The 26055-nt window shown below is 51.7% G+C and overlaps 2 protein-coding genes across 4 annotated transcripts in view; one reads left to right on the forward strand and one right to left on the reverse strand.

Annotated features, from left to right (window-relative positions):
• The window catches only part of MROH2A (maestro heat like repeat family member 2A), a 44112-nt gene extending 38789 nt beyond the window's left edge, over nt 1–5323 (forward strand). For all 3 annotated transcript variants that reach the window (XM_047721571.1, XM_047721568.1, XM_047721569.1), the window contains 7 exons: nt 769–915; nt 1032–1214; nt 1731–1886; nt 3356–3487; nt 4132–4234; nt 4481–4546; nt 5039–5323. In XM_047721571.1, the coding sequence (XP_047577527.1) occupies nt 769–915; nt 1032–1214; nt 1731–1886; nt 3356–3487; nt 4132–4234; nt 4481–4546; nt 5039–5160 (909 nt within the window). In that variant the 3' untranslated portion in view covers nt 5161–5323. The remainder of the gene's footprint in view (nt 1–768; nt 916–1031; nt 1215–1730; nt 1887–3355; nt 3488–4131; nt 4235–4480; nt 4547–5038) is intronic.
• Nucleotides 5324–7420: 2097 nt separating this feature from the next.
• HJURP (Holliday junction recognition protein) lies at nt 7421–24385 on the reverse strand. Its single transcript, XM_047721572.1, has 9 exons — nt 24225–24385; nt 23786–23852; nt 21259–21314; nt 18125–18227; nt 15626–15687; nt 14257–14349; nt 13165–13243; nt 9830–11396; nt 7421–7684 (listed from the first exon to the last, which is right to left on the reverse strand). The coding sequence occupies exons 1-9, from the start codon at nt 24318–24320 to the stop codon at nt 7648–7650; spliced, it is 2160 nt and encodes a 719-aa protein (XP_047577528.1). The 5' UTR covers nt 24321–24385; the 3' UTR covers nt 7421–7647.
• Nucleotides 24386–26055: the final 1670 nt, after the last annotated feature.

Consider the following 26055-nt stretch of genomic DNA (forward strand, 5'->3'; position numbering starts at 1 on the left):
AAGCCAGGAAAGGGGGTGACATCCCCTGGGCCCCAGCGGCCCTCCCGAGCAACTGAGGCTCTTACAGGGTCCTGAGGGACTTGGCCAGAAAACTTTCAGGAAAACTTGTGTTGGCTGCATGATTCCCAATAGGGCTTAGGAGCCAACATCCTCTTAGTATGGGGTCAGCAAACATTTTCTGTAAAGGGGGCCATTTTGGGGCCACCAATTTGGTGTTTAGTTTTCTTTAGGTTTATTTAAAATGTGCTTACTTGTGCACAAGCATGCACACACACACACACACACACACACACACACATGCGTGCCAGAGACGTCCCCCTTGGCCTGAGGTCCTGACACCTTGAGTGTTGGGCTGGCTGTGACTCTCTGGGTCCCTGAGGAATGAAGTTCGTGCTGCTGCTGGGACCCAGGGGCCCGGGCTCCGGCTTGTGAGAGCTGCTCTGTCAGGTCAACTGAACAAATGTATTCCTATAGGTCACACTGCTGAGGCTTTCCCCACATATTTCCTTAGGGAGCCTCGCCACAGCCCTGTGAGGCAGGCTCTGGTGTCAGCCCCTTCTCACGGGTGGGGAGGGGTTCTAAGCGACTGGCCAGGGGCCTCCGCTGGCAGGCAGGAGGAGCGGGGGGTTGGTCCTGGGCAGCTGGGGCTCTGGGTCCTCTCCTATTCACAGACACTGCTCTGTGCATTGGATCTAGTCCCACGTCCTGTCTTGTGGCTGAGAAAGGGGCCCACAAGGGGCACAGCAGTCACAAAGTTCTCTTTTCTAGTTCATGAGTGACCCGGTTCTGTACCAGGAGAAGCTGCTGAAACCCACAGTGTTGATGCTAGAGAAGGGCGTGGACCAGGAGGATGAGGCTCTGAGGGTGCTCTCTCTGCGTGCCCTCGGCAACATGGCCCTTGGTGCCCCCAAGAAGGTGCTGCTCCCGACCCCGAGCCCAGGGACCCGGCGTGCGGGTCTGGTAGGCTGAGGGTCTGGGGTTGACGAACCAGGCAGGGACTAAAGCTCCTTGCCATCCCCCCATTCCCCCAGGTGAGGCAGTACCGGAGGCTTTTGCTGGAGAAATGTCTGGACTCCTTGCGGGAGCCCGTGAACTCCAGCGTGGCCTCCGAGGGCATGGAGGCCCTGGCCAAGATCCTGGCTGAGCTCCGAGAGGGGGACCTGGGGTCCTCGTTCGGCATCATCTGCGAGCAGTGCAGGGTCTTCTTTGACAACGTGAGTCTAGATGATCACCTAGCTAGCCCCTGGCCCTCCGGGTGTTGGGGGGGGGGGTTTCCCCAAATGCCTCCTCAGCCAACAGCTGAGCCCTTCTCCTGTGGGACAGAAGGGGCTGCAGCTCTGCCTGCGCCCACGCATCCATTAGCTGATGGTGGGATCGTGTGAAAGACACCAGAAACCCTTGCTCTAGGACTCATGGGACCCCACCCCTCCTGTTAGGGTGTGGGCTTCTCCCCAGAATTCCTTGCAGCCTATAGATGCTCTTTGGGCCCCTGCTGGGTGGTGGTGTGCCCTCACATCTGACACAGCCCTCCTCTGGGCAAGACTAGGTCACAGGCCCCAGAATGGCGCCCGGTCCCAAGAGTCCTGCAGGCGAGCCTCCATCCTGGTGGAATGTCCCAGAAGCCTTTGCAGGGGCTAAGGCAGCTGGAAGGGTCCACAGAGAGTGGCTGGGGCTTTGCTGGGCTTCTTGCTTCCCTAATTTTAGGACTTGCTTGTGCATCTCGGCCACAGGAGAGCGAGCTGCTGCGTTTGAAAGCCTTCATCCTGTTCGGGAAGTTGGCGAAGGTGGTCAGGATTTCCAAGAAGCACTTTTTCAAGGAGGAGGTGAAGAAAGCTTGGATCACCCTCATGCTGCACTGCCAGGACCCCTGCTCGGATGCAGCCCAGGTCAGACACACCCTCCTCTCTGTGTCCCAAAGTGTGGGGACCTCTGGCCCCCAAAGGAGAATGTGCGAGGGGGTCTCTCCCTGCCTCTCTCCATCCACCCCTTTCCTCATGCCAGCCTGGGGAGTGGGCCGTTCAGATGACCCGTAGACTAGCTTACAGAGGTGTCTCCGCTCGTTAGGGGCACATGGCGTAGCTTTCCTCTCCAATGGCTGCCTGTCAGCATCCTCTGCCCCATCTCCCTTCTCTTCCAGTGGATTCTACAGCTTGCTATCCTGTGATGACTCACACCCTTAAAACACATGCTTAAAACTCACCTTAAATCCCTCCTCAGTGGCTCCCTGTGGGGCAGGCCAGAGCTGGGGCTACTGGGGGCAGTGAGGGGAAGGGTGCCTGCCCTGGCCCTGCACACCGAGGTTCTCCTCCCTATGGAGGCCCAGTTCCCCTGCTGCTTCAAGCTCCTCCCACAGCTCCCGCCTGTCTGATGGCTGCCCCTTACCCCCTGCAGGCTCCTGACCCTCACCTCTGTCTTCTCTCTCCCCACCTTCCCGTGTGGACTGGGGAGGAGCGGGGAGGGGGCTGAGCCGAGGGCTTGTTCTTCCATCTCCCAGTGAGCTGCGGTGTACCCAGCTGCTCATGCTCAACTAACACCTTGGCCTCCGGTTCTGGGGTCCCAAGAATCCGGTGGGAGTCCACGCAGGGCAGGGTGGCGTAGTGGCACCCGTAAGTCGGGGAGGGCATCACTCCTGACTCCTGCTCTGCCTCCAGGATCCTGATAACGCAGGCCACCTCCTGTCACCTCTCAGAGGTGCTTTCCTCACAAATCCATCACAGGCTCACACTGTTGTGAGTTGTCACAGCAACCGTCCTGTGGGGGGCGTGCTTCCGGGAACGCGCACTTAGGAAGGGGACCGGAGTGTTTAAGGAAGGAACAGCCAAGAGGGCCGGAGCAGGGGGACCACGTGGCCTGGTCCCAGCCACACTGCTGCCACTCCTGTCCCTGGGGAATAGATAGCCCGGCCTCGCCCTGCCCCCCAGTCTCCTGTGGCCCATCCCCCCTGGAGGCTGGAGGCCAGAGGCCAGGGACCTGGTAGCTGCAGTGCTCAGAGAGGGTCTGGGGCTGAGAAAGCTCACCCTGGTGCTACCGGTCCCTGCCAGGCTCCTGACCCCAGTGTCCTGGAGGGGCAGGTCCCAGGCTGGGCTGCTGAGGGCATGAAGGTGCTGGCTGAGGAGGCAAGTGGGCTGCATCTGCCTCTAGGGCTTTTTCCCTAAATGCACACCAGCCACTGTATAGGGTGGCAGGGCTCCGGTCCCAGGTCCCCTTCTGTGGCCTCCTGAGGCTTTTCCGGGGCTGTCCACTGGCCTATCGGTGGAACGTCAGCCCTGTCATCCACCGCCCCACCCCCAGACCATGGGAGTCTCCTTGGTCTGCCTGACACCCTTCCTCCATCCTCTGCCTGGTGTCTCTCCAGGCCTGTATGGCCACCATGTTTCAGTGTGTGCACTTCTGGGGCTGGAAGGCCCTGGAAAGCAGCTCGGGCCAAAGGGACAGCAGTGAGGCTGATGGGATGACTGTTTTCCAGACAACGGTGTGCTCCATCCTGGTGAGGAAGCTGAGGGCCATGGGTCTGTTGGAGGTTGGGCACCCTGGGGCTTGGGGCTTAGGGTCACAGTTGCCGCAGACTTCTGTCCTGTGAGCCTGTGCTCACCTCACGGATATGAAATGTCAAGACCAGCGTCGTCCAACAGAGGCAGAATGCAAGCCACATATCCATACATTTTCTGGTAGCTATGTTAAGAAAAATGAAAGAGGTGAAACCAAATTGAATAATAGATTTTATTTAACCCAGTGGATCCAAACCATTGTCATTTCAACATGTAGTCAATGTATAAAGTATTAATGTGATATTTTACACTTTTGAGTTACTGTCATCAAAATACAGGAAGCTCTTCATATTTAATTCAGACTGGTCACATTTCAAGTGCCCAAGGGCCATATGTGGCCAGTGGCCATGGTAGTGGACAACCGCTCCATTTGTAGACAATATCGTCTCTTCTCTGGGCCAGACAGAATGTAACAGAGGTCCGAAGGTCCTTATGTGGTCCAGCTGCTAGTCTGCAGTGTGATGCTGGGGTGGGCACTTGCCTTCTCTGGGCAGACCCTTGCACATCAGACAGATGGGAACATACCTAGATGATCTCTAGGATCTCATCCTCCCTGGTTCTGTTCATCCCTCGTCTTTTGCAGACTCAGAAAAAGCCTGCCGTGCTCTATAACTTCTTACTAGAAACAATGACCTACATTAATAGTAACTTGCCACGGATCAGAATTTCTGCCTGCAACCTGGCAGGTGGGTGAGCGTGTCTCCTGATGTGGGAGGGGTATTGAGGGCCAGACCTGAGCCAGGGAGCAGGGTAGGGGACAGACTCTGGTGGAAGTCTCCTTCTCTGGGTCCTCTCCCACTTAGCTTCACACCTGCCTATTTCTCTATTAAGCATCTTCAGCGGAGTCCTAAACAGTTATCTCAAAAGGCAAAACAGACTCTCTTGCTGACCCAGTATTTGCGTGTTGAGCATTTTGCTGACTCTCGTTTTAGGAATTATTATGAAGCAGATGTCTGCACACCATCTGAGAAAACTGGACTTCCCAGCATTAAGGAATTGTAAGTAATAGAGACTCAATCATACTGAGTGCACTAACCTCATTTGGGGAGCTTAGAGAATCCGCCCAGGGAAGAGCCAGCCAACCCTTCCCTTGTATAATCAGGGCACAGAGGGCTGCGTGAGCCTGCAGAGGGCTTTCCAGGAAGACAACAAGTTGGGCGTGGAGTCCTTTCGTGCCTTCTGCCCGCCTCCCCATTACAAATATTTACGAAATGTTTCCATCCTGACTCCTTCAACTGATTCATGGGGCGCCCAGGTTCTGTGGGTGATCTTTCTGTCCCTGGTGGAGAAGCCGCCGAAGGCTCAGATGGGGGATATGTGTGCAGGCACAGCTCCACCTGCCGTCGTCTGGCTGCAAACACAGGGGCTCCCCTTCTGCAGCCCGCATGAGCCCCATACTGTACAGGAGGTCTGGTGGGGGGGGCTTCTACCAGCTCGGGGGGCCCAGCCTCGCCAGTTCCTGATTCTCTCCTGTCTGTGCTCACTCTCAGCTCTCCAGGAGCTACAACTTGACTCGGACCCTGAGGTCCACAGTGCAGCCCTGGAGACTCTCAAAATCTTGGATACGTGTAGCCAGCAGCCGCTTTTGTCTTCCCCTGGAGGATTTTGCTAGATGGTTCGAATGTAAAAAATGTAAACTGCCCCCTCGGAGTGACAAACCACAGCCGGACCGCAGCGAGGCAAAACATTTTTAATTTAGTTTGTTAAGAAAAACATCGTTCTAAAATAGTCAGCGTCCCTTTTTCCCCTCCCCTTGAAATAAACCTCCATTACCGTTGGGAGTGCAGATTTCTGATTGTAAGGTGACAACATCTCAGAGCCAAGGCAGCAGGGCAGAGGGAGAATTTAGTCCCCACGATTCCCCGGAGTGTGCGAGTGTCTGAATCCAGTCTGAAAGCCAGGCAGCGAGGGGAGGCAGGCTGCTGTCCAGCCTCTGCCCCGTCAGGACCTGACCCTTGAAGGGAAAAGAGGCATCTGTGCAGGGACCATGATAGGCAGCCAATTAAGGAGGGCTGCAGTGGGTGCAGAGGTGTGGGGAGCGGCCACCAGCCTGGGGACAATGGGGGGTGTCTTGGGAAAGTGACACCGCATCAGGCCTACCCTCACTCTTCCCACAATGGGGCCTGGCGGGACAGGCTGGGACAGGGACCCAGCAGAGCCCGGAACAGAACTTGGCTGAGGCTCAAAAAGGAGAAATGATCGCCACATTCAAGAAAGAGGCAGGGAAGAGGGGAGGTGAGCAGGGGAACGTTTCGGGACGCTCAGGCAGATTCGTCTGCAATTGTCTCCTGAGCAGTAAGAGTGGGACTGCGAGCTGTTCCACGATGACCGCCCAGGGCAGTCACGACCCTGGGCCCCCTGGCAGGAGAGGGCTGTGGGTCAGGGCAAAGAGCCATCCGTGGGTACAAGGCTTCCTGGACAGTGGTTTTCCGGTTGTTTGGTAGCTCCCGTGGGATAGATTGCGATGCTGTTTCCTGCCAACTGCTGAGAAGCTCTCACTGCTGACAGAACCAAAGGCCACCGACTAGGATCAGACATGTCACTTGGGGCAGGCGTGGAGGAAAGAGCTTTGGTGGCATACAACCAGGCTTTATCCCCTTCGTGCCTGTGCAGAACATCTCTAGAGGGTTTGTGGACCTAAATTTGAAAAGCAAAGATGCAAGACGGAAGAGTATTTTTAATTCTGAGACTAGGTTTTCTCTAAAAAGTTAACAGCAGATGCCAGAAAAAAAATAAAGGATTAGGCTATCTGACTGTTAAAATGTAACTTCTTTACAGTAAGGTGCCATGAAGTTAAATGACACATCACAGACGGAAGAAATTACTTGCAATTTATTCCAGACTGGATTGGTTTGTATAATTGAACTGGCAACCAGGACATACCCAGATTAGTAAGAAACAAAGCAAATGAAAAGCCAGTTTCCCAGAAACGCAAACTGCCATTCGTTTCACAAACCAACCTCCCCCCACCCCCCCCCCCCCCCCCCCCCCCACCCCGAGTGGCGCCCACTGGTGGCAGTAATGGGACCTCTTCTATTACCAGACTGCATACTGGAATTTGGCAAAGTTAGGAGTTGAAGACACCTATCCACGACCAGCTCACGTCTAGATGTATGCCACAGTTAAGCTCACGCATGCACTCGAGGATTGCGGCTGCACACGTCCTTAGCAGCAGACACCCAGCGGGAGCACGGAGGAAACCAGCTACCTAGAATCTTGATATGTGATACCAGCACCCATCAGCTCCTGGCAAGCACTAACCTTTTGGTGAAGCCAAGATGCGGAATACGTGTAGTACTAAACTGGGCATGTTAAAAATACCCACCATCCCACATATAGTCTATGGCATCCTTTATTGGCAGATCCTATCGATTACCCAAGACCTGTGCCTGAGCTCTTCTAGCTTGCCTTCTTCTGCTAGGTGACCCTGCTATTCCAGCCTCTCCAGCAGTGAGGGCCTGGCTGGGCCAGAGAACAGTAGCACAGGCCTGCTGGGTAGGAGGCAGGTGGTGTGGTAGGGGGTTGTGGGGCGGTGGCGGTGTGAGCAAATGCTTTGTCGGGGACGCCGTGTGGTTGCAAGGTTTGGGACCATCCCAGGACTATCTGAATACAGCACGTTTTCAGCTAAAAACATTAAGATGTTAGGAATTACTTTTCAGGGATGAGCTAATGTTTTAATTTGCTACCTGCTAACAAGGAAGAGACCAGGTCCCTAGTTCTGAATTTAAACCTTAAACCCTCATATCCAGGGCGGACATGGGTTTTAGAGCAAACAAGTTTCTCTAACGACTGGGAATGGAGAGCTTTCTGAGGATGTGTGTACATTTTAAAAAGAACACACAAGGAAAATAAGCCTATAAAGGATCACATGAAAAATTTTAATTGAGCAACTTTATTCAAATAATTTCTACACCAAGAACTCAGAGTCATTTCAAAGGGACAAGTTTCACTGAAATTTGCTTTGAAGGGCAGATAAAGGAAGCCAGCTCTCACATATTCTTGAGGATTAAACACACACAGAGTAAGGGGGAAGAGGGACAAACTCTTAAAAAATAACTTGGCTACACATCTTCAGCTTTCAATTTTTCTGAGTACAAAGTCACTTTTCTCTTCCATCTTGAAAGGTGTGTTCTTTCCTTTAGAAAAACAAAAAAGGACAAGGAAAATTATTTCAGTAAAATTACACTAGAATTCCCATGCCACCAAAACCTTAACTGTTCTGTATTTATTCCACTGCATGTATATATGAGCATGTGTGTCCACTATAGAAAATGTGTCAAGGATGCAAAAACCCGCCGAAGGGTTACCCGCCTCCAGGGAGCAGCGCCACCTGGTGGTTATGCCCATGAACCAGGTGTTTCCCGGCCTGGCATCAAGGGCCTGGGCCGACTCAGGATTCGAGAAAGGCTTCAGCTATTCAGCTACACTCCCTTATTTATAGAGTAAGAGACAGAACCTGCCTGTTGGATGAGACCTATCTCATCAAAGGGGTCGTTGCGGATTAAGGGAGGAGGCGGTGAGAAGGTTCTGCACAGCCAGACACACAGAAAGGGACTCAGATGTCAGCCATTAACATGCCTTCTGTAGGCAGCTCAGGAAGATTTGGTCCATTTTCTCAAGATTTATAAGTAGAAAAAGAAAAATGGTTAAGTGTGTTCATGCCACAGTTTTAAGACAGAACTGCGAGAGGCCTCCAGGGCGTGGCCACCATGACTTACCAAATTCCAGGGGAGCCAGCCCCACAGAGGGCTGAGCCTCTCCTCTGGCTGCTCCACTGCCAGGCACGAGGCATTACTCCTCGCTGTGACTGACCTTGGCAGGCCCTCACTGGGCAGGTGAACGAGAAGAGACTGCCAGTCATCGAGAAGGTGGGAAGGGTGGGTCAGCTGCAGTGGAGGCAGAAGAGGGCTGGGGGAATGACACCCCCCCCCCACACACACACACACTGAACTCCAGGGGCTGGGTCAGCAGGTGGCCTGACATGGCAGCAAATCTGGGGATGAGGTGGGAAAAGCCACAGAGGTGAAGCTGAGGGACAAGACGATGTAGGGGACAGGTCAGGAGGAACAGAGGCCACCGCATGGTTAAGGCCCTGGGACGTGGCCATCGGGGGCACTGGTGGACAGTGGCTTCAGTGGAGGACAAGCCAGACAGCAGGCTGGAGGATACAGGGGCAGCTGGAGGAAGTGGAAGCACAAGGAAAAAAGACCAGACCATGATTCTGACCCTGAAGAGGCACTGGCTACTACAGGTTGTGTTCATTCAGGAAGGACCAGTCCTCTCCTGCACCCAGCCCCACCTGCAGCCAGAGCCCTCTCAGGTTTTTGGAAATACTCTCCGAGAGTGGGGCCATGTGGGTCTGAATGCTGAGAAGCGTGAGTTGGCAAAGGCAGGGAAGGACCAGTGGGGTCACTCAGGGGTGGGGACAGTGACAGCTCAGGGCTCATCCCTGAGAGGAATGCACGGGTTCCTGGGATGGGTTCACAGTGGGGAAAAGAGAACATGGGATGTTTAGGGGAGATGGGGTCCATCTGAACAGCCACTGGAGTTGGGGGGGCGCCCGTCTGCTTGGGGCTAGGAGGGAGGACGGTTTCGACACGACCTCACCTGCCCACACCACCAATGCATAAAACCACAAATGTGCGCTCGTTCAGGAGAGTCTCATTGCCCAAACCCCGGGCTGGGGACACTGAAGCGTGTGCTGGAAAGCCTGGGGCTCATGGAAAAACGGTGATCAGTCCACGGTGACTTGCCCACCCCGCCTTCTTGCATCTTTTCTCCCGAGAAAGAATGGCACACACGCAATCACACGTGACTCAAGTGTCCGCACAAACCGGACTGTAGGATGAGGTTCGACCTCCGTGCCGAGTGCTGGGTCGCGGAGCAGCAGCAGGTGGCCCAGGCCAGCCGCTCCTGCTGTCCCGGCAGGGAGTCCAGAAATAAAAGGAACGTCACTATTTGCAGATCAGTTGTGCTTTAGGATGGCTGTTTTTGGAGTAGGACCAGGAGAGGCTGGGAAGGACACAAAATGACAAGGACAGACAGAGCGCACTACTAGTGAGGCTTTTTAGAAAAGTCCCCCAAATGCACTGCCGTGGGAAGTGTGTAAAATGTTCCCGCTAAGCACCCTTTCAGCCCCCACCTCCACACATCCCACCCACAAACAGGTTCTGGATAGAAATGCTCATTTCGGAGGAAGGAAAAGAATTTGGGAGGAAGTTTGGAAAAGAGCTAGAAGAATCCTCCTGTAAAACACCCATATTCGACCCACAGAAACGCACCTTCTTTTGCCAGGGGGGCTGTCGGGAGCCGGCCTCTCCCCTGGCCATGGGAGGGCATGGCCCACCACACATGATGGAACCTGGGAACTGGCCCACTGTCCATACAGCAGGGAATCTGATAATCGGCGTCTCTTCGGAGGGGACTGGTGGCCCCTCGTGGCAGTGAGCACGAAGCTCATTGACGGCTGAGCCTCAAGTGCAGTTGAGCCCAGTGGACTTTCCATGCTCCCCTGGGGTGATGCTGACGGCTTTGGGGGACCCTGGAAGCCAGAGTCTGGGTTTGCTCTTTCCAAGGTGCCTCCTCCGGGGTACTGAACTTCCAGGCTTGCTCTATCTGGAGATGTTCCAATACGTAAAGGTGCCTGTGTCTGCTGTGGTGACTGTTGGCAATACTTTTGATGAAGCTTGTCGAATTTCTCCTTTATTTCATTGTAACGTTTCCTTCCACAGCTTGGAGGCTGTCTGCCAGCTACTGATGTGGCTTTGCTGGGAGATATGGACTTTTTAAGTATTTCAGGATGGTTTCCTTGAAAAAGGTCAAGGGTCTGCTCCGAGCGGCCTGGGCTCTGCACGGAGCTGGTTTCTGAAAGCAAGGGAGGCGAACCCCTCACTGGCAGGGGTTTGCTGTTCCATCTCACTGTTCCAATAGCTCGTTCACCCAGGTCTTCAAAAGCCTCGTGGAACCTGCTGAGCCTGCGGGTTTCTAAGCCCCGGGGGCTACAAGGGCTTGCTGGACCACCCCTGTACATGGCCACTGCTGAGGGTCCCGGGAGGGAAGTCAGGCAGGGCTGTTTCCCAGAGTTTGGACAATATTCCTGATGAAGCTTATCAAATTTGATTCCAATTTCCCTGTAACGATTCCCTCCCTTGTCCCGCAGTACTCTTGGTCTGGAAACGATTTTTACAGGAGAAATTAACCATTTTAGTGCCCTAAGTCTATTTTCCTGACCAAGGTGATGCATTGTACAGGTTCCTCCGTAAGTCAATGAACACCCCTGAGGCATTAAACTCTTCAACCCCTTAAGCTCCTTCCAACGTGGATTTAATTTGTGGATCTCGGGTTTGTTGACTTCAGGGAAAGCTTTTTCTAATTCTACCCCTGCCTTCTGGCCAGAAGCTACTAGAAAGTTCTCGCAATCTCTTAACACTTCCCTGTCCTTCAGTGGCTGGGAACAGGATGGGAGTGTCTCCCGGGAAGCCCTTCGAGAGAGCCCGGCTCCTCGGCACTGTGTCTGGTTCATTCTGTTCTTACACTTGTGCCTCCTCCTGGCGCTCCAGCTGTGAGAGATGAACGAGGTTTTGGTGGAGATGATAGATGCCGGTTTTGTGCTCAGCAGCCGGCTCATCGAGTGCAGCATGCCGGCATACAGGTCGCTGATGGTCACGTCACAGATGATGTCAGCCTCCAAGGCCGGGCTGCTTGAGCGGCTGTGCCCCCCAGCCCCCTGGAACGTGAGACTGTTGCTTCTAGGCACGAGGGCCAGGTCTGCTGGATCACACTCCCCAGGCCATGAAGCCAGCTTAACTGGGCCGCCAGGACTCCTTCCAGACACATGGCCACGGCTTCCTGGAGGAAAACACACACAAGGTAAAGTGCCACCGTTCAAGAAGGTGCAAGACCACAGAACTAAAGGGTGGATGGGGATGAGGCTTTTTAAAGCAAGATAAAAAAGAGGAAAGTTCCATGAAAATATAGAACTAGATTTTTCTCGGAGATTTCTTTCTAGCTCTCAAACTTAAATTTCTACTCTCCTCCCAAAACTTCTCCAGTGGGTCTTCCTTCCTGGGTGATAGTGTACATGCTGGATGCCTTTTTCAAAGTCTCAGAAGAAACCAAACAATGACACTGTTTATCTGCAGGGCTCGGGGGCAGGGAAGACACAGGACTCCCGGATACACCTCTTCACGCAGACTGGACTTGCACATGTGCCATGTTTTATGTAGTTAAAAAATAAAATTAAACCAACGAGGATAGGGAGAACTCTTAAAAAGTGAGAACAGGCCCAGAAAGCACTCAAGTGCTTATCAAATTTATGATAACGGCAGGAGGAAAATGAAGTCAAATGATTTTGAACACTGTACTCAGAATGGGTAGCCTCTGGGACACTGCGTGAGGATCAAAGAGCTGCTTCAAACTCTGGAACCTTCTTGAGCAGGTTGTCACGCAAGTGATAGCAGGAGCCGTGACTCTGAAACAGCTCTGCACCGCACGACCAGCCAGATGAGCAGAGGGTTTTGGCACTGGTGATCATAGGGGTGGGGGGCGACTGTGGAGTCGGGGTAAGGGCACGAAGTGCTCAAAACTGACGCGGCAGGCGGGAGGACACAGAAGCCCGTGAGGAGGGCTCCTATGGCCTGTGTGTGGGACAACTTGAGCACCAGTGGCTTCTAACGTGAGCGAATTAAAAGAGAAAAAAAAATGTCCAGGAGTTCTTACTGATTCTACAATTTTTTAAAAGTAAAACCATGTGGGGATAAAGGAAGGAACAAAATTCAGGAAAGAAGTGAGACAGTGCTTATTTACAGAATGCCAACAGGTGCACCCGGGCGGAATGGCAGGACCAGAATAGGGCGGGTTTGCAGCACCGACTTAGGCAGGAGTTGGAGCCCAACGCCAAAACCATGGGGTGGGAGGTCTGTGGGGAACCAGGTGATCTCAGAGGAGCACCCACAGATGACTCTGAGGAAGCGAGAAACCTGGGAGGGTCCTCCCTTAGCCAAGTGCCCAGGCTGGAGAGTCACTAACAATGGGACAGAGTGACGGGACGTCCTTGGAGAACACACACCATCTCTGCATTATTTTTGCCAAAAATGTTTAACATGAACTTAACCTGGAGGAAGTCCAGAGAAGTCCAAACTGAGGGACATTCTGCAAGGCTACCAGCGGCCAGGACTATTCACGAGATAGGAGATGGCCCAGGAGCCTTCTGGCCTGTGCGGGACAGCTCCACCCAGGCCTGGGGTTTCCTTGTTCTTAGCAGACCTGCCAGCACTTAGGGACAGCACAGATGTGAACGCTGGTCAATGGACACGGTGCGTGGGCATGGGGGCAGTGGGCGGATAAGCAAATGCCACAAAATGTGGATTATTACATGCAAGCAAAGGATGTTTATTGTAGGAGTCCTGTGTTTCTGGAGATTCAAACATTTCACAACAGTATGTTGGGATAAAGAGCTAATTAGCAATTAGTGCCACAGTGCCGGAGGGAAAAAGCAGTCTATTAGTTAAATACGAATAATTTATCTATTAAGTGCTGCTCTAACAGTTTATGTCAATGAAACATGCACATAAGCAGAAGGGACACGGTTCACACCAAGTTTCTATGTCACACTCACCATGGGCAGGCCAAGCAGGTGAGGCCAAGGAAGGACTCAGTGTCACATGGGTGTCCTCTCCATCTCCATCGTCAGTACACTGAAATCAAAGTATATGATTTAACACATGGGGGTGTCCAAAGCTGTCCCCTACAGCCAGTGCCAGGCCCCGCAGGATGGTATGAGCTGCTCCTCCCCATCCACAGGCCGTGGGTCTGAGCTCAGCAGCAGATGTGATAAGTGTGACCACAATCCCAGTGGCTGCAGCCTCCAGCAGTGGTGGGAGGAGGTGTCTTAGTAAAATCTAGGAGCTTGTCCATGTGACCCTCAGGGGACCCCCCCCGCCCCCCAGAGGGTCACTGCTGCCACCCATCTGCCAGGACCCCACCCCCCGCTGCTCTAGGATAAAGGGAAAGGCCATTTCCAGTACATCCACCAATTCAATGGTCCTCAGCCATGGCCTTCTCACTGGTCAGCAACAAAGTAAGAAAAAGTACATGTTCCTGTGAAGTTTGCTGCCTTTGAGATAAATGACTCTTCCCACGTCACTTACCTCCTAGTTACTGGATACGAAAATGTCCTTTATGAGAAGACCCTGATAGAACTTGGAAAGCTAGAGCTGGCGTCCTTGCTATGTCAGACCAAGCTCTGGGAGACTGGCTGTGGGGGAGCGTGGTGGGCACCCACCCTGGGCAAGGGCCCAGTGGGGCAGCCCAGACCTCAGCACAGACTGCCCGTGACACAACCGCAGGTCAGGTGCAGAGGGCACTTGCTGCCAGTGCCAGCCCGGTCACCCCAGAGCTGCGGGGAGCTGCTGCTTCCCCATCACTGCCCCCAAGGTGGGGCCCCTTACATTTCTGTGAGCTGCTCCAGAACAGAGGGCGACGGAGGACGCATCCCACGAGCTTCCCTGATCCCTGCTGCCCCTGAGGACCTGGAGCGCTTCCTCAAGGAGAGTGGACGTCTGCAAGCCCGGGAATGATATGGTTTCTAAACACTTGCTTGGGAGGCTCCTTCTGGGCTCCACAGAGAGTGAACAAGAACCTGATTGGTGGGCCTCCGTGTGTCTCTAGGATTCAATTATCAGAAGATGCACGCCGGGAAGCACTTTACCTCTGAACGTCCTTCATCCTGGAGCAGAACATCCACCTGGGTCAAGTATTTCCTCCTTAACTCGTTTTTCAAAGGGCTCCAAGGCACTGCAGGCTGATACAGAAGCAAATCAGTATTCGTAAGAGCTTTTGGGTCTGGATGAGGTCTTGGGTGCTGGAACAAACTGGCAAGTTCATTAACTACACATCAGTAAATGAAGTTCTTCAAAGTCACTTTTTGCTCCTTGCTGTTAGTGCAAAATGGTCCAGATCCTCTGAAAATCCTTTGGACCCAGAAATCGAACTTTAGATCATTTACCCAGGGACAACCATCCAAAAGAAAGAAAAAAAAGACAAAAAAGAGAAGTCTGTGGAAGCTTAGGACAGTATTCCTAGAACAGAAAATAATTTAAAACAATCTGAATATTCTTAGGTGAGTTCGGGACTCAACTGTGAGAATCAGCCCTGATCAGTACATTTACAAGAAAAGATGTTCAGCGTTTTGGCTAAGGAGGCAGAAGAGCGGCCTCTCCGTTTCCCTTCTGCCAAGCACGGGGGAGAGGGCGTGCTGACCTTCACCCTGCACCGGAGTGGGAAGCCAAAGGGGGATAAAGGGGATAACACAAACACACATTGTCCAGGAGGTTTCTTATTGCTGGGACCACCTACTTCCCCTTCACTGCCACCCCTATGTAACACTTCAAAAAGTACCCTCCTTCCTCCCCCAGGGTCACAGCCCATTCTAGTTAGACACTAAAAAGTCAAACCGGGTTTATGGCAAACTCTGGATGAAAACAGCAATTTTAGGGAAAAACCCACATGCGAGCTCTTCCAGCATCTGACACTGGGGCCAGGAAAGATACCCCACTAGACTAAGTTCTCTGTGTATTCTCGTGTATCCCAATGGAGGGAAGGTGAGATTGGATCCTGACGGGTAAAGAGTCAGGTGGTTCTGGGACCACTGGGCCACTCTGGGTGGCAGGCAGATCAATGGCCTGATGACGTGACCTTGTGACGACATGGGCTTCCAAGGGCTGACCTGGAAATACTCCCTGGAAACAACTTCCTTATGACACTGCCTCTTAGGCAAAGGCCAACTTAGAACCTAACTTTTAATATCATGATCAAGGGTATGGGTGCACAGTGAACTGTGATGGTTCAGACGGAACATCATCCAACATTTCTTTTAAGTTCAGTAAACCAGGCTTGAACCAGGGCAGTGAAGGCTGCTGTGTGCTAGACAGGAGAAGGAGAAGGCGGATCAGAGACATGAGGGATGGTATTAGCAAAGAGTGAGTCTAAAGAGGACAAGAAATACACTGGAAATGAAAACATGCTCTTGTACCCCTGAGCCCTGGCTTGGTCCCTTCATTCTAACAGGTGGGTCTTACCATGAAGGACCCAGCGATCACGTCTTCCTGATATAAAGATGCATCATCATTGTTTTTTGAATCTGAAAGCAAAAAAATGGAAATCTCAATCAGCATTTTAAAGAAACCTTGCATTTTCTCTTAAGGATAGTGTTTGCACCATTAGAGTATGTTCTAGAGTGCTCCCTTTAATAAGGACACAGCATTCTGTCGCTGTCCTGATTACTAGCAATGCAACAAACCCATCAGGGCAGGAATATGACTGGAGAAGCAGCTTTCTTTCTTTCCTTCTTTTTTTTTTTTTTTTTTTTTAAGATTTTATTTATTGAGTGCCTGGTGGCTCAGTCCTTAAGTGTCTGACTTTGGCTCAGGTCATGATCCCAGGGTCTCGGGATCGAGGCCCACATCAGGCTCCCTGCTCAGTGGGAAGCCTGCTTCTCCCTCTCCCGCTCCCCCTGCTTGTGTTCCCTCTCTGTCAAACAAATAAATCAAATCTTTTTTTAAAAAAAGATTTATTTATTTGAGGGAGAGCTTATGCAGGAGCTGGGGGAGGGGAGAGGGAAAGGGAGAAGCAGACACTTTGCTGAGGGCAGAGCCCAATGTGGGGCTCAATCCCAGGACCCTGAGATCATGACTTGAGACCAAGTTAGATGCCCAACCACCTGAGCCACTCAGGTGCCCCTGGAGAAGCCTTCTATCACATTGAGCTCCTTCGATTGCCTCTGATTCTAGGAGCAGAGTCACTGTGGCCCAGGGCTGTTGTCCACCTCCCTGATGTCTGCTATGTCAGCCACAGTGTGGCCGATGAGCACTTGGAATGTGGCTCTGAGGCTGGGGAACTTTAAGTTAAATTTTATTTAATTTTCAGTTCATTTGACTATCCACCGGCGACATGTGCCATCACATTGGACAGTGCAGCTCTGGAATAACCATTCTAATTATTTCAAGCAGTCCAGGAACTCATGGAACTAAGGATTTGTGGAGTTGTAGTTGGGATCAATGAGTAAACACCTTCATTAAGGTCTTCCTAGTTCTACTTGGCAAGACCGCCCTGTGTTCTCTGAAGGACTGAATCCTTTTTGACAGCTGGCCTAGAGCAGGTGAGCTGCTGGCGAGAGCCGGGCAAAGCACACGAAGCCTGTGGAGGACCAGTGCCAGCAGGAGATGGGGGTTTGGGGCCAGTTACAAAGTCTGACATTACAGACCTACAGTCTGGTTAAGTGCTATCTGGAGAAGGGCTGGTGTATGGAGCCTGGGTGAAGGTGGGGTCTGTTCTGATCTGGGGGTCAGGGGGCTTCCTGGGGGTAGTAAAACACGGTGGGCAGGCCAGGATTCTGCTCTTCATCCCAAGAGCAACAGGAAACCACTGTAGTGCTTTGAGCAGAGTAGCGGCGTGCCCAGATGGGCGCTGTTGCAGGTGCCAGCAGGGGAAGGGCTGGCGTTGTGGGGGTATGGCGGGGCACAGGGGCAGAGCTACACGAGGGACAGGGAAGGCAGAGGCACAGGGAGGGAGGGAGGGGCTGGGTTTCTATCTCATATTACAGATGTGCCAAGGGCAATTCTTCTGGTTGACCTTTTCAGTTTAGATGCGCCAAGTTTAGACTGAGAAGAGAGGCTGACAGGGTCTGGGCTGGGGGTTGCACCAGAGTGAGGGGCTCAGACCAATCTCCAGAAAGGGCATCTGGTAGAGGGGAGGTGGGCTGGCAGGAAGGGGGTGGAGAAGGAAGAAAACCCACAGGGCCACAGACTATAAAGCCAGGATTTCCAGAAGCTCCAAATGCTACCAAGAGGGCAATGGGATAGAAGCCCCAGAATGCCAGAGTCAGCAACGGGGTGGCTGGGACCACTGAGAGTTCCGCCTTCCAGATGGAGTCAGGAGCCAGGATGGAGCCGGTGGAATGCCTGGCAGGTGGGAAGCAAGGGCAGCTCCTGTAAGTTGGGTCGTGAAGGGAAGTCAAACCAATGCAGAGAGAGGGACACAGGGCAGGGAGGCCTGTCAACTATGCTTGAGGTGAAATCTGAGTGTGTTCAACACTGACGGGCTGCACAGGGCTGAGGGAGACGCCAAAAAGAGAAAGGCAGTGGCGACAGATTCTCCAGAAAACAGGCTGGGTCGGGGTTTGGGCAGCCTGGGACTGGCCTGGGGCAGGGAAGGCAGCTCCATGGAGGACAAGGTGACGCAGAGGCAGGAAGACATCCCACAGGAGTCAGCAGTTCAAATACCGCCCTGTGGGGCCAATCTGAAGTCTTATGAATTCCTGAGATGCTTCTAAGAGGGGCAATAAGTTAAAGAACGGACGGAAGCGTGTACATCCATTCCTCAGGAAGGTTTGAGGTCTGTTTAGGTGTCAAGAACCGTGATGTAACTAAGCAAGATAGAAGGAACTAGCAGGCACTTTAAGATGCTCTTGTTTTTAAAATAACCTTGGAAAAAAGTCCTAGTGAGGGATCTGGACTTGGAATGCTGTACTGGGGACCCGTGCTCCTCCCGAACTCGCCACCTAGCACAGGGACACTCACCCACTGCCAGGACCTGTGTGCCAGGCACGGGGGGAGCTGGACCTCTGGTGCTGGCTTCCGCGGGGCCGCCATCACTCCTGCTGACTGCCTCCACCGGGGAGTCCTCAAAAGCACAGAAGTAGATCAAGACAGGCTCGACTCAGACAACACACTTCAAAGCCACGGTGAAGTAACAGCCCTACAATCCTCCCTTCAGCGTGAGAGCACAGGGTTTCACGTACTTCTAGTACCTTCCCGCATAAAGGGCCTCGAGGTAGGGCCTCTCCTCAGAGAAGGAACGGCTTTCTTCCTCTGGGTGCGCCTGGGCTGATATTCCCAGAGCCACTCGGATGGTGAATTGTGGATGGCAAGGGAAGGAGTAGGGGAAGCGAGGAGCAAAGATGGGAACGCAGGGGCCAGACCACTGCGCACGTGTGGGTGCCATACGAAACCCAAATGCCACAGGACAGCCTTGTCACTAGATCAGCAAGTAGAACCTGGAAATCTGAGAGGCACAGAGGAACTTCCTGTGATCTCACCTGTGACCCCGTGCGTGTGAAGCCAGTTCTCAGGGGCAGTCAGCTGGCCTGACCAGGGCTCACACCACAGGGGCAGCCAGTGGGCCGTGGGCCCACTCTCTATGGCCTGGTCTCTATCTCTAGCCTCGCTAACAATCCTGATGAATGCCATCCGTGGGTTCTCATTAGTAAAATTTGAGAATTCAAGACACCAGATTGGCTAAAGGAGCTTAGGAACTCCCCTGCCTCACAAGAACAGGAGTCAAGAGCATGGTGAGGCCTGTCCCTGCAGGTGCCACCTCAGGATCAGGAGGGTTTGTGGCTGGCTGTGACTGCCACTGGCTGTGACTACAGGCACTGCCTGGTAACTGAATCCTGTCTTGGGGAATGTTGCCCCCTTTGCCTCAGGTGAGGAGGGGCTGAATCACCTGGAACGGATAGGAAGAACTAGAGAAGCCTCTGGAACTGTTTCGTGGCTGCTGTGTCTGGAGGTGAGGCAGAACTTGATTGGAAAACTAGGGGAGGGCGCCTGGGTGGCTCAGTGGGTTAAGCCTCTGCCTTCGGCTCAGGTCATGATCTCAGGGTCCTGGGATCGAGTCCCACATCAGGCTCTCTGCTCGGCAGAGAGCCTGCTTCCTCCTCTCTCTCTTTCTGCCTGTCTCTCTGCCTACTTGTGATCTCTCTGTCAAACACATAAATAAATTCTTAAAAATAAAACAAAAAACAAAAACTAGGGGAAGCTGAGCCCTGGGCACTGACGTCCCAGCGGCTGGAAGCTCTGGGGCTACAAAAAGAACCCGGGCCTTGTGTTGGGACCAGACTGATAGGTCAACACAGGCACAGCCCACCGTGGCTTACTGCCTCCCACGGCCTCCAGGCACCATCTTGGGGGTGCAGAGCAGCTGAGTTTCTGGTTGTCTGGGAAAAGAAGGCAGAGTTGGGCACAGTCACACATAGTAACTTTGGGGGGCGGCAGATGTCGGAGTGGTCAGCGCAGATGACTCCTAGTTTTCTAATCCTAGGAGAGGAGCTCAAAATTCCATAGATCCCAGGCAGCAGTGCTCCTACATTTCAAGCAAAAACCTCAAATAGGGGTGCCTAGGTGGCTCAGTCGGTTAAGTGTCTGCCTTTGGCTCAGGTCATGATCCCAGGATCATGATTCCACAGTGGGCTCCCTGCTTAGCTGGAAGCCTTCTTTTCCCTCTCCCACTCCCCCTGCTTGTGTTCCCTGTTTGCTGTGTCTTTCTCTGTCAAATAAATAAAATCTTTAAAAAAACAAAACAAAACAACCTTAAATAAATGTGCAGATGAAAACACTTGGCTACCAGGCCATTCAAATACTGGTCTGATCGGTGGACATCATTATTAAGGATAATTTAGAGTGCAAATCCTTTGACCTGATGATCGCACCTCCTGGCGACTACTAGATAAGGGCTAGTATAGGCCCTGGGAAAACGCAAAGATGGTCCTTCAAGGGGTATTTATAACAGGGGTCTTATAAAGCTCAAGGGAACACAGCCATGCCTGTTCATGTATGGCATACAGGAACCTTCCCCTCCTAATACAGAACAGAGTAGCAGGAAACACACAGCCAGCAAAGCCTAAAATACTTCTCATCTGGCCCTTTGTCGGAAGTGTGCCGATCCCGGTTTTTAATAAAGGAAGGTGCAAACAGCTAAATGCCTATCCATGAGAGCAGTTTTGAAAAAAAGGTAATTGAGTGATACAATGGATGATGAAAAAAAATGTCCACAACATATATTATGTGGAAAAAAGAAGGTGAAAAACGTGTGTATTATAAACAGGAATTATATTATACTAAAATATCATGAGTGACTATAGAAGTTAGGTTGATTTTAATAGTTACATGTATCTCTAACATTTCTATAACCAAATACATAATGTGTGTGATGAAAATAATCAGGAAGAAATTTTATTTCAGAATTCCTGTTAATGGTTCGGGAATCCTAACCCTGATGTTTTCATTCTGGGGCACAGCCTTCTTGGCTGAGAAGTAGTCATTAAGGGGATCCCAGACGTCCTTGCAAAAATTACCCTGGCAAAACTGTGGGTCTCCCAGCAGGAAGGCAAACTGTGTTGGCTCCTCCCATGAACATAGCAGGCCACCTGTCTCAGTGTCCACAGATAAACTTGGGAAAACCACACCGGGGTTTTGGAAGGGAGCTCCATGGGGGAAAGAGGCGTGATCCTGCACCCTTTCCCTAATCTCTTCCCTTTGCAGAAGAGAAAAGAGGCATGTTTCCTCAAAGCAACTGGTTCAGATCTTTTCTGCAAGGGCCCAACAAATTAAGCTCACAGCTATGGCTGCAGCTGGGGCAGGAACGGGTTTCTCCCTCCAGCCAGCCCTGCCCATGGGGCTGTTGTCAAGAGCCCTTCGGCCTAAAGCAGAGGAAACGGGGACAGCTCCTTCTGGTACCTGACAAGCAACAGAAGCAAAGCTTCTCAGTAAATACTTAGAGGAAAATGGCGGGTAGCTCGGGTGAGAAAGCCAGAGATCAGGAGTCCCGCGGCGATCTCCGGGGGATCCCGGAGCAGTCACAGCTGACCCACACCTTCATTCACATCAGTATTCCTATATGGCAGCTTGTATTGGCGATAAAATTTGACGTTAAATACCTGGATGTGACCTTTGTTTCTCTCCTTTACCAGTCCTCCACCCCAAATTCTCAATCCTTCAGAAAAGAAATAAAATTAAAATTACCACGTAAGCAATCCTGACCGCTGAATTTCTGTTCAATCTGTGTCAAAGAAAAAGTGGCAGGCAAAAGACAGATACAACACTGAAAGCAAGCCTTACTTCTGATATTCTGTTGTTTTTCACCTTTGTGGAGTTGAAGGTTTTTTCTTTAAATTAAGATTAGACAAACACCTGTCGTTAATGAAAGTCTCCTATCTAGGAGGCAACAGTTTTGTCTAGTTTTGTCTTTAAGCCAGAGTTAAATGGGGTTAAAGAACACACATATGCCAAGTATTATCCTTAAAGTAGATATATTGAAAGCAAACTATATGTTACACGTAGACCGGAAGCACTGTTTGAGGGCAACCTCTCTACCCCATGTTCGGAGTGCTTTCTGAGGGAAGTCTACGAGTACCGAGCAAGGCCTAAGCATGCGGGTGAACGCTGAGATTTGGGAGTCCTGCCACTTACTAGCTAGCAGAACCTGGGCCAGAATACTTGATCTCTTCCTAAACCTCCATTTGCCCCCAGGTAAATTCAAAGTGACTAAGAAGGGATCGTTGGGTTGAGATGGTGGCTAATGATGATACACAGTGCTTACAATGATCCAGGCTCTATCCCAAACACTTCCCACGTATATGACATTTAGTATTTACAACTTATATCTGTGGAACTTGTAGAGAAATCCTAACTCTCTAGGAGGTTGGCGCTCACCCAGTTCACTGTACAGATGGAGACACAGAAGCAAGAAGTAGGTCAAGTCACCAAGTCCAGGCCGCTCAGCCAACTGTGAATCCAGGGCAGTGACTCTCTGTGCTCCTGCCCACTGCACCATGTGGCCTTTGCAGAACACAGTGATGTTTAGCAAATATGCTAACTCAAGTTAAGGCTTTGCTGGTGCGGCAAGTGACATGGGGCTAGTTCCCTAACCTCTTTCTGCTGCATCTCTGCTATGAAACAATGATCCTAGGACTAGTACCTACCTCAAAGGGTTGCTAAGAATCCAAAACATGAGACTCTCAGAAGCACAGGGCACACGGTTAGTGGTCAACACATGTGAACAACTATTATTCCCCCACTGTCTTCACCACTAGGAGTGTGGGAGTGTTAGCTACACTCTACATCCTGTGCTGTTGCCTTAAATTGGGAACTTCTGCCGCAAGGTGGTCCCCTAGCTCTAATCAGAAAGTACCTCCTCAGGCTAAGCAATAGGTCCGGGGAACCGCGCTATCATCAGCCAGGATCTCCTGAGATCCACTGAATCCACACCCAGCATTGCTGCTGGAGGCCCCGGGGAAATCTGCGCTATAACAAGCTCTCCAGGAGGCCTTGGTGCTCTGAGTAGAAGTGCTGTCAGCCTTCAACTACTGCTCTCCTCAAACTGGAGTCAGAGTGGGCTTCACTCTTGGAGTTAGTAGTGCTCTACTAGGTATGTGGAGGGGCCAGAATGCTCCAGACACTTGTATATCACGTATATCATGTAAATGTGTATCACATCCTTGCAGAGACGGTGCACAAGAACAGAGTGAAGCCTGCTGATGGCACCCTTAGGAAAGATTCCTACATGGCCCCGTGTCCTGCCCTCAGGTTAGATTTGTCGTCACCTGTCACTATACTTCATCTTACTCAAAGCAAAGGAAAGCGATTGTCATCGCTCGACAGAGATCAGAGAGTAAGTGAAACCTGGAGCCGGAATATCTTAGCTTCTGTCTTCATAAACTTTTCACCCATGGGTGGCTGGCTCAGCTAAAAAGGCAGACAGCTAACCCTTTATTTAACTTCAGAAGCTGGTCCTACAAAACTTCTAGGGCCTGCCTGTCCAGTGCACAGCAAAGCTGGATGTGAGATTTGCCTTCACTAGTGGGTCAGAATGAGCTGGGAATAAGACTGAGTGGGTGGAACTGATCGCTTCACCTAGTTAGCAAAGAGAACCCATGAGATGTAAGTCAGCTTACAGCATCAACCACTAAACAGAATGGCTCCTTCTCGTCACGTTCCGGGAGCTCAGAGCCTCAGGAGGACAGTTAATACTCCCAGTCAAATAGGTCAAATAATAGTCAATACGAGTGTTTATGAAGGCCGGGCCCTGTTCCAAGAACTCCACAATCACACTCATGTAACTTCAAACATCCCCACGAAGTAGGTATAGTCAGTCATCTTCCCATGTGACAGATGAAGAAACAGAGACCCGGCTGCAACTGTTAAAGCAACCAGCCCGAGTGGACAGATATGCGACCAAGCAGGGGCATGCATCTATAGGTCTGCAGAATTCTGTTTTAATAAGTAATTCTGCCGGAAATAAGTAATTTAAGTAACTTACAGGTTCAAGGGAGTTAGTAATGCTTTAATTCCTACTAGGTGAGCACAGTTTATTTTCATGAGAGAGCAGGGACGGCATTTCGCGCTCTGGGAAGACACTATTCTGTTCACACGCTCAAACACTCAGAAGGTGGGGAGGACTCGTACCCTGGGGTGTCTCATAGGTCAGCGTGGACATCTGCACCAGCGGGGCATCCTCGAAGGGCTGGTTGTACTGCGGGAGAGACAGGGCGTCTCGTCAGGTCCGAGGGCCACGAGGAGGCGCCAGCGCGAGGCTGGAAGTCTGGACGAACCCCGCCACCCCAAGCTCCCTCCCTCTCGCGCCCCGGAAGTCCGGAAGAACCCTCCACCCAAGCTCCCTCCCTCTCGCCCCCAACCACCTCCCTCTCCATCCCAGCCCCCCAATCCTCTCTCCCCAACCCCGCTTCCTCCTCTACACCCCTGTCTCCCTTACCCTTCCCGCCCCGTTGGCCCCGCGCTCCGCCGCCTCCATCCACACCCCAGCTCCCAAGCCCGTTTTCCCCCGTTGGCCTCGCGCCCCTATCCCCGCACTCCAGCGGGCCTGTGGGGGGGGGGGGTGCCATACCTTTTCTATCAGTCGCTGCATGTGCCTCTGGAAGCGGCGGCGGCTGTCCCGGAGCTGCCACAGCAGCGCGTCATCCCCGAGGAGACGGTCCTCCATGGCTGCGGGAGACCCACACCCGACTGCAGCGGGAAGCAGAACGGCATCCCCTCCCGCGGCCCGTTCAAATAGCGACTCCCGCCCTTTCTGCCTGCCCTTCCGACTGCCTATTGGCTGGCACGGAAAGACCGGGTGCTGATTGGGCCTTTCAAACATAACTACGTGATTTACGTCCGGCCAATCCGCGCCCGAGTTTCCGTCCCGCCCCTCTTCGCCTCCGCGCAGGGGCAAAAAGGAGAGGGGTGGGGTCTGCCACCGCGCCTGCGTTGGGAGATGGGCGGGTAGTAGGTCTGAAGGTGAAGCGCCTGTCAATGGGCCGTGCCCCTCGAGAATTTGTTGTGAAATACGTGTGCTTCTTCCTTTGTGCACCTGAGATGTCTGGGTGACTTGCAGGGGAGGAGGGAGGCGTCTCGCCTCAGTGTGGGAGCCGCCCTCCGGGTCTTGCGCTGTTAGGACCTGGGGGTCCAAGGAAGAAAACACCAAATTACCATTACAAAAGAAGGAAAGCGAACACATATTTAAGAAGTAGAAAAACCATAAATATCACAGGATCCAAGAAAATAATATATTTATTAACGTCCTGGCGCACCTTTTTCCCTTACGTATTTTTGAGTGCTTACTCAGCCTCTTCACGGATACTAATTCTGTAGTATTTTCTCCAGAGAGAATGGAAAGATGATTCAGCCTCTCGTTTGGATGATGTAATTTATTTTATGATTGATATTTTAGTTGTTTTATTCAGCTTCATAGCTTGGCTATATTTGTGTGCTTGTGCTGATATTACCGCAGTGTGTGACTGAAGGGGGCGGAGAGGGGGGTGGTATAGCTAGACTTAGTACTGGACAAAATCAACTCTTGAACAAAGACTATAGTAAGAGACAAGGATGTTTCATGACAAAGGAGTCAATCCATTTAGAGGACATTACATTTGTAAATATGTACGCACCCAACATAACACTTGAACACAAAGCAAATATTAACAGACTCGAAGGGAGAAATAGCAGTATAGTAATATAGTAGGGACTTTAATATTCCACTTACATCAATAGATATATCATTCAGACACAAATCAATACAGAAACACTGGCCTTAAGTGGTGTGTTAGATCAGATGGATTTGGATATATACGGAACCTTCCACCCAAAAGCAATAATACACATTCTTCTCAAGTGCACAAGGAACATTCTCCAGGACAGATTGTATGTTAGGCCACAAAACAAGTCTTTTTTTTTTTTTTCTTTCCACAAAACAAGTCTTAATAAATTCAAGAATATTGAAATAATCAAGCATCTCTTCTGACCACTGAAATTAGAAATCAATTATACAAAGAACACTGTGAAATTCCATAACTTCGAGCACTGTTTGTTCCCTTAGATGGGGCTCTTCACCAGCTCTCAGCCTGCACCCCAATCCTCTTGGGCCATCGGGCAGAAATTAAGGGAGAAGTAGGGAGTGAGAACTTTGGGGTGCATGGAGTGTAAGTGTCCAGGAAATGTATTGTGATGGGCACAGAATGTGCCACCTGGATCTCCCTTCAAGATGCCTTGGCTCCTGGGAGGGCTATCCGCAGGTACTCTCAGTTATCAGCTTTTTCTGGGATTGCCCGTCAGTTGCAGAGGAGCCCCTCACCCATGGAGTGCAGCCTGAGGATGGCCCAAATTCACTGGCAGATCTAGATGGGACTATCGGGGCTGGGCCATTTCACTCAAGTGGAGGACAGCCCTGATGGTTCATT

The sequence above is a fragment of the Lutra lutra genome, chromosome 3 (genome assembly GCF_902655055.1).
Source record: "Lutra lutra chromosome 3, mLutLut1.2, whole genome shotgun sequence".
NCBI lineage: Eukaryota > Metazoa > Chordata > Mammalia > Carnivora > Mustelidae > Lutra > Lutra lutra.